Consider the following 8,983-nt stretch of genomic DNA (forward strand, 5'->3'; position numbering starts at 1 on the left):
GGAAAGCTGAAAAGGTTTTGAGTATGTGAAGGTCAAATTTCCAAAATTCACCGAGGCAAAACTAAAGGAGGGTGTATTCATAGGTCCGCAGATAAAAGAACCCCTGAAGGACAACCACTTCCTCACAGCACTGGATGAAATTGAGCTTAAAGCCTGGGAATCCTTCAAATGGCTCTGTGAAAATTTCCTAGGCAACAAGAGATCTCTAGAGTTTAGAAATGGAGCAAAATGTCTTCTAGACTCCTACACTGCAATGGGCTGTCAGATGTCATTAAAAGTCCATTTCCTTGATTCACATCTGGACTCTTTTGCAGAGAACTTTAGAACCGTGTCTGATGAGCAAGGGGAATGCTTTCATCAAGATATTGCATCGATACAACAACGATATCAAGGATTTTGGAATGCAGGAATGTTAGCTGAATACTATTGGATGTTATACAGGGATGAACCTGAGATAAAACACCATAGAAAGTCTAAATCCCAAAGATTTTAAGTTTATGCATTTGAGTATATTCTAACTTATTTGTACACATTAATTTTAATTTTGTACAATAAAAAGCCATGAAATTATTGTATCTTGCATTCAGTATACTTTATATAGACATGCTTTACGTATCCTATAAGTTAAAACAGCAGGTATCATTAACATGAAAATGTGACCTGATAGAGGAAATAGGACTTCAGATTTGTAATCAGCATCAGAAATTAACCCATAAAAGTCAATCAGCAACTCTGATGATTAAAAAGAGTTTCATTTTGTTGACCAGTGTAATCAGTAAGTATATAACTAGCTACAATGCAAAAAAAGCACGGAAAATTCTAACAAAAACAGGGAAATTCAAACAGTTATGTTTCCTATAGGGGCAGGTGGGGCACAATGAGTAATATTTACTGTATTTTTGAGTTTGATGAAAATGTTTTTTTACAAATGTTCATTACCTTGCCAAAACTGTATCAGCTATGAAAAGACCTTATCTAAATGCAGTAAAAACTATAACATACTCAGAACATTATTTCAGAAAATTATCAACATTCTCTTTGAGCATATAAATGACAAATTTAGCCGAGGCAAAACGAGTAAGGCAAGATAAGATAAATTTGCCACTTCAGTTCTCCAAAATTACATTTAAAAAAAGACTCGTACACATCAATATTTATCCTCTGGCATTAGAAAGATCAAAAATGCAACAAAAATTTAAAATATCTTGGTCAAATGAAATGGAATCATGGAAAAATGTCGCTTGACTAAATCTAAAAGCTCAAAATATTCGATAGTTTCTTCGTGGAAAACGGACGTTAAACGATGATGATGATGATGATGATAAGCTGCTGGAGTGCACCAAACAGTTACAGAGAAGAAATTATTAAAATTAGTCATTACTCATTTTGCCCTAATTTAGGTATTTTTTTTCTTATTTTTTTTTGAAACTTGAAGATTATCAAATTAGATATTAATGTGAGTAAAAATTGATGGGGAATCCAACAGAGAAAAGAATATTGATGATTAAACACCAAAAATTATCCAGACATATCATAAGCTACGCATACCTGAATTACAGTCAATCAAATTTGAAGAAAACTTTTTTGTAAAAAATACTTGTCACCTATGCTTCAAACTCTCTCTGCTTCAACAACTACATAAACTATACTGACTAATTTTTACTCCAAAAGATGATGCAATGGTACAAAATGGAAATGCAATACTTGCAATGTAGTGGTTGAAAGCAGGTAGGGTAACAAGAAATCAGAAATTACTAATTTTTCCCCAGTTACCATTTTTGCTCCATTTCCATTTAGTAATTTCAGGTGTTTGAAAGAATGATGAAAAATAAAGGAAAAATAAAAAAGAAAAAAGTTTGATCTAATGAAAAACATTTGAATATATATGCAATAATTCTAAAACAGGAAAAAGTGCTTTTAGCTGTTGAGAGATGTAATTTTACAATTAAAACTAAATTCAAAATTTAAATTTTGGAACATATTCTTTACTTGTTTCTTAAAATAAGACCAGTTTCCAATGCCAAACTGAAATAATTAAGTTTAGAAGTAGCAATGTATGTGTGTGAGTGTGTACCTTTAACTGCAAGTGGTTAAGCCAAGGCTCAGTCATGCATTGAAAGAAGGAATTTGACCTAGAGAAAATAACTTCTTTCTATCAATCTCTTTACCTGTATATGCATTCATACTTACATGCATGCACACACAGGTGCATGCATACACACACACACACACACACACATACATACATACATTTTCAGGAGTGTTCTGTTGGTTCCTTTTTCTCTGTTATTGTCCCAAAAAGCAGCTACAAATCCCTTGGGAATTGTAACTGCTTTGGATTATCAAGAGAGAAGCAAGATGAGAGTTTCCCAAGATCAGCAAAGGCATGCTACAGCACACCTAATGGGCTCTCAAAACAAAAGCAAGATGAGGCGTCCTCAAGATCTGCAAAGGCATGCTGCAGCACATCAGACTGAGTCGCAATACAGAAGGGAGATGAGAATTTCCAAAGATCAGCAGATTCATGCTTCAGCATGTCAAATGGAGTCTCAAGACAGAAGCATGATGAGACTTTCTGAAGATCAGCATATGCATGCTGCAGCACGTAAGATGGAGTCTCAAGTGAGAAGGGAGTTAAGGCTTCTGCAAGATCAGCAAATACATGTTGCAACACGTACCAAGAGAGAAAGAGATTAGACTTTCTCAAGCTCAGCAAATGCATGCTGCAGCATATCAAATGGAGATGAGACTTTCTGAAGATTGGCAAAAGCATGCTGCAACATGTCAAATGGATTCTCAATAAACAAGAGAGATGAGACTTTCACAAGATCAGCAAACGACATGCAACAGCACATCAGCTGGAATCTCAATACACAAGAGAGAGGAGATTTTCCCAAGATCAGCAAATGCATGCTGCAGCACATCAAATGGAGTCACAAGACAGAAGCAAGATGAGACTTTCCAACGATCAGCGAAGGTATGTTGCAGCACATCAGATGGAGTCTCAAGTGAGAAAGGAGATGAGACTTCCCCAAGATAATCAAACACATACTGCAGCACGTGTAATGTTGTATCAAGAGAGAAGGGAGATTAGACATTCTCAAGCTCAGCAAAAGCATGCTGCAGCACATCAAATGGATTCTCAGTAAAGAAGGGAGATGATACTTTTGCAAGATCAGCAAAAAGATGCTGCAGCACGTGAAATAGAGTCTCAATAGAGAAGGGAGATGAGAATTTCCCAAGATCAGCAAATGCATGCTGCAGCATGTCAGGTGCAGATTCTTGAGAGACAGGAGGTGATCTCAAAATCCTGCTAGACTTTTCTCAGATTTATAACATGACATTGTTTTTGTTATCCTCAATCTTCATTCCAAAGATGAAGCTTTGTATCATTGTCAGAAACCAGCTCCTTCTTCAGAGGAAGAATTTAGATGATTAAAAACAAGAGAGAAACACATATGCATGCATACAATTTGGTGATACAGGATTCAAAGACCTAAATTCTAAGCTGCACCAGCTGAAACAACAACTCACAGCTACAGCTGAAAACTAGGGTATGGATCTACAACACACGAACAGCAAATGTTCAATATCATTTGCCAGAAATCCCAAGTCAGTTTATCACAGCTTCAATGTGAAAACCTCAATCTGTGTAAAAGATCAGGTTGAGTGCTGCTACTGGAGATCTGTATAAGAAATAATTGATGAATTCAACAAACAAGCTGTATAGATAAAAAGAGCAGGACTACTGCAGGCATATCCAGCAAAAGCAATATGAAGTAAAAATTGAAATACTGGAAACAGTTCTGCAGAAATTGTCATGCCCAGGCCAAGACCTCATAACAAGTTACTGGCTGAAGAATTTCACTTTTATCAGCAAGATCTCATACTGTTGTATGGAGAAAGTATAAAGGGCACACAAGAACAGCCCCAATGGTTATCAACTGCAACCACTCTCCTCATCCTCAAAAATAACCAAACTACACTTACTAAAAATTACTGCCCTACAGCCTGCTAAAACAACATGTACAAATTATACACTGGGTGTCTCAATCTATTTTTGCAGGATCATTGTGCCACCAACAACATTATAACACCTGAGCAAGTTGAGGGAAAGAAGGAAGTGTAGGGCTGCATACAACAGCTATGAATTAAAACAATCCAAGAAAAAGCAGAAAAAAACTTTACAGTAACTTGGCTGGACTACAAGAATGCTTTTGATAATATACCACATAGATGGATTATCAAGGCTTTACAGCTGGCCAAAGTTCCACAATCATTAGTGAGTGCTGTTAAACACCTGACCAATAATTGGTTCATCACTTTGCTCCTCAGAAGTGATAAGGAGCAGATTAAGTTGGATAGCATTCACTATCAAATAGGTATCTTTCAGGGTGATAGCCTGTCAGTGTTACTCTTTGTCCTCTCATTAAATCCACTATCATACCTGCTCACAAAGCATAGTGACCAGAGAAATGGATCCAGAAGTATCGCTCATCTTTTCTTTGTCAATGACCTGAAATATCAACCACAGGAAAAAACATTTGGACCCAATTTCTGTAGGAAATTGGGATGAAATTTGGTGAATTCAAATGTGCATTTTAAACGATAAAACGGAGAAAAGTTGTGCCCTCCTCTGGAAACCCAAGAATAAACAGCTTAACAATAGAAACCCTATAGTCAGGTGACAATTATTGGTATCTTGGACAAGATGGGTATATCAGATATTACAGATTTATAAATAAGGAGAGGACCAGAAATGAATACCTCAGGAGAGCAAAGAAAATATGGTTATCAGAACTCTCAACTTACAACAAGCATATCATCCACAACACTTTTGCAGTGCTTACATTTGATCTTTTGAACTGGTCATGGCAAGAACTCAATGAGACAGATGTTTGAACTTGCAAGCTATTCAGTGTTACAGGAAACTTCAACATCAATGGAGATGTAGACAGGCTATACTTCCCATGCAAGGATGGTGGCTGTGGTTTCAAATCTGTATTGGTGTCATATGAAGTATAGATTGTGGCACTAAAATAACATCTGCAGTAGAGGAAAGAGACCAGTAACTATCTTGCCTAAGTTTGTGACCATGAAATCTACGACATAATTAGGATAGTTAATATACTTGAGGAGAGGTATAAAATAAGAGCTGATTACAGATCTCTCCCTAAGGGGCATTGATAAACAACAAAATTTAAAAAATAGACCAGTTCAATGAGAAGATAGTACGTGGGTACTTGTCACATAAAATGCAAGCCATACAAGGGATTGATCATGTTAAAAGCTTCGCATAGAGTACTGAAAGCTGCATCTATGCAATCCAAGAACAAGAGATCCCCACATGCTGAGAGACCAAGACTGAAGACATCAACTACATTATTGCCAACTGTGAGCAAATGTCTTCCTGATATTATCTTCCCATGAGGCATAATGTGGTGGCCAGAATAGTCTGGAACAGAATTACAAAAAAGAAAATACCTACAAACGAAGTTGACCATATTGAGGCAGATGGGTAAAAAAATATAGATGGAAATTAAAGATTAAAACAGCTATCAAGTTAAAGCACAACCGACCACAAAGAAAAGATATGTTCTGTTGTGGAAATCAGCTGTGTCCTCTGGGCACAAATATGGTTAGAAAAATACAAGAGAAAGAAGACATATATGTACCTTAAGGTTAATTTAGGAAAGACTAAAGTACGACTAACTGACAGAACCCTACCCACCTCAGATAGGTGGCCATGTTTGATTTGTAGGAAAGGTGTAAGCAGGAACTCCATACAGTGTAAGCTATGGACACACAAGAGGTGCAGTGGATTAATAGGAAGGTTATCAGAGAAGATAGTTTTCATATATGGAAGATGTACAGAATCCATAAAAACTTTAGAGACTCTGGAAATTGATTCTCTCAAATGCCCTTGTGACTCATTAGAGGTAGTAGGTAATTTCTACTACCTAGGGGACCAAATTATTAGTGGGAAATGATGCACAGAGAGTGTGATAGCTAGAATAAGAACAGGATGGAGGAAATTTAAGCCTTAAATCTACATGCTACATCATGTCGACCTGATATGGCATGTCATTTCAGCCTGCTACAGATCTGATATAATGATTTGGGATAGAGAAGAGAAATTGTGTACAGCTGTGGAAATCAGTTACCCCAGCAGATGTTAACATAAAGCTGAAGATCAGTGAAAAAGAGAATCTGCAGTTATTCTATCCAGACTACAAGTTAAGGTTTATACACTCACACACACATACGTCCACTGTCTGAAGTTTTGAATTTTCTTATTGGAATAAGAGCTTCTCCTCCAGATTTCTGTTACTTAAGCTAGCCTCAATCAGCTATAAGTGACAAGTAGAAGACGTCATAATTATATTTGTCAAAATATGCACTGAAATTAATTTGTTCGACTGTCCTCAATTTACATAGTGGTCGATCATTGCCTCCACTAGGAATTAATATTGAATATCGGTGTCATAAGTATGACGCTGTTCCAAGGGAAATAACTTTCAATATACTCAATACAACACAGTCGAGGCTTGTTGGAGCGTATACGTGTCAGCCAACATGCAGTGCAGATTTTTCCGTCCAGTGTCGTTGTTTAGATTAATCCAAACGTTTTCTCCACACAGTTTCACTTCTCTCCGAATTTCCGCACCTGGGAGTACTCTGCAACGTGTGAATTACCAGTCGACTGAAGTTGAAAAGAAACTTTTTACACCAGGTCCTCTATGCACCACATCGACAGTGCGTGAAGCTATGTTAAAAGATCTAGGTTCGCGAGACATTCAATTCATCCAATGTGTAAGAAATATTCGACAGAAAATTCTGGACATCGCACAAGTAAGCAATCTTGAATATACGTCAATACCACTCCAAGGCAGCGGAACTTACGCTGTCGAAGCAGTCTTTCAATCAACAGTTCCTCGGAGTGATGGTAAAGTTCTGATCTTAGAAAACGGTGCCTACGGTAAACGTATCGCAAAAATCTGTGAAGTCGCAGGTATTTCAAAACGTGTACTGAGCTTCCCTGAAAGCTCTGCTGTAAATGTTAATGTTGTTGAAGATGTTTTGAAAGATGATCCCTCATTTACTCATGTCGCTATTGTTCACTGTGAAACAAGTTCTGGAGTTTTCAACCCGATTGTGGATGTCGGGCAGATCGTCAAAAAATACCTTCAGAATTGTATTTATTTTGTGGATGCAATGAGTAGTTTTGGTGCAGTTCCGCTTGATTTCGCCGCCGGTGACATTGACTTCATGGTCAGCTCAGCAAACAAATGTTTACAAGGTGTTCCTGGTTTCTCTTACGTAGTTGCAAAGACTAGAAAGTTATTAGAATGCCGTGGATATTCTCGCTGTCTTACTTTGGATCTTTATGATCAATATCAAAACTTAGAAGCGACAGGCCAGTTTCGATTTACTCCGCCAACACATACGATGCTGGCATTTCAGCAAGCTATCGTGGAATATGAAAAAGAAGGTGGCTTGAAAGGAAGGTCAGCTAGATATATGGAAAATCGATCTATTTTGGGAAAAGGTATGAAAACACTTGGTTTCAAAGAGTTACTGACAGATCCAAATCAGGCAAATTATATCATAACTTCATTTTTCTTTCCCAGCGATCCACATTTTGATTTTAATACATTCTACAGCAAATTAAACGATTTAGATTTTGTAATATACCCTGGCAAAGTATTGGAAGCGAACTGCTTTCGAATTGGAACAATTGGTGAGGTTTACCCCTCTGATGTTAAGGAGTTATTAAAAGCTATCAAAACGGTTTGCCTCGAAATGAATATTACACTCCCTTTGGACGATTAATTTCAAACTATTTAGATAAAAACTTTGTTACTTTATATCTATTTTCATATCTAATTTTACATTATTGGCGTTGAGGGTGCTAAGTTTTCTAATCATGAGCTTTGTGTGTGTGTGTGTGTGTTTGCGATTGCGCTGGTGTTTATCAGTCGCTGTTATATTTCTCTAATAAGTATCTTGATTTGAGGGTGTATGCTGAAATGTAAGCGTTTACACCTTGGATGAGCAATTTCAACGCTCTGCAAAATGCAATATTTTCATTTCATTTATTGCTTCTGGTGTCAGTACATCGTTATATTGCGACCTGATCACCAAACACAGTTCCACAGTATATGAATTTTCTGCTGCTTAAAATAAAGTATATATATATATATATATATATATATATATATATATATATATATAATATAATTCGAGACAAAATCACTATTTTAAAACCAAACAAGGAAAGACTTAATCAATACATAAAATTTTAATATAAATTAAATAAACCGCCACTACAATTGTAATCAGTATCAAAATTTGATACTGATTAGAAGATCGAAAATCCACCTGAAGATTGTCGGTAGCAGACATGAAACAATTGTAGTGGCGGTTTATTTAATTTATATAAAAATTTTATGTATTGATTAAGTCTTTCCTTGTTTGGTTTTAAAATAGTGGTTTTGTCTCGAATTATATTATATAATATTTTACTATAAAATTGGATTTAACCCTAAATCTGATTTTTCCCTGTAATTTTGGATTCATTCCCTAATATTTATTATTATATATATATATATATATATATATATATATATATATATATATATATATATATGTATATGTGTGTATGTATATATATATATAATCAACTACAAAAACGGAGGGAAAAAAGAAAGAAAAGGGAAATAAATATTCGGTCGTATTAATGTTAATTGTTGAAATTATTTTGTTTTTTCTTTTTACTGTTGCAGTGATATGCATTTGTTTTATGTACACTATGCATATTGGTGCCTCCCTGAGTAAGCTAAACTTCCTATTCTCTTTCCTTAGATTTCGCACTTTGCCTGTTATAATTTTATACTGATGTTGACTAAATTATGATATTCTTACCTGGTTAAAAGGATCTTTTCGGTTTGAAGGGCAGTTTTTAACATAATTTCTAGGTAAC

The 8,983-nt window shown here is 35.8% G+C and overlaps 1 protein-coding gene across 1 annotated transcript; it reads left to right on the top strand.

Annotated features, from left to right (window-relative positions):
- Window positions 1-6,510: 6,510 nt before the first annotated feature.
- Window positions 6,511-8,072, top strand: LOC115217501 (2-aminoethylphosphonate--pyruvate transaminase). Its single transcript, XM_029787218.2, has one exon. It carries the CDS (start codon window positions 6,577-6,579, stop codon window positions 7,831-7,833), a length of 1,257 nt encoding a protein of 418 aa, XP_029643078.1. The 5' UTR covers window positions 6,511-6,576; the 3' UTR covers window positions 7,834-8,072.
- The last annotated feature ends 911 nt before the right edge of the window (window positions 8,073-8,983 follow it).

Source organism: Octopus sinensis, linkage group LG11 (assembly GCF_006345805.1).
Source record: "Octopus sinensis linkage group LG11, ASM634580v1, whole genome shotgun sequence".
Taxonomy (NCBI): Eukaryota; Metazoa; Mollusca; class Cephalopoda; order Octopoda; family Octopodidae; genus Octopus; species Octopus sinensis.

Coding starts and splice junctions, on each gene's coding strand:
- LOC115217501 (XM_029787218.2), top strand. CDS start 6,577: ATGCAGTGCAGATTTTTCCGTCCAGTGTCGTTGTTTAGATTAATCCAA.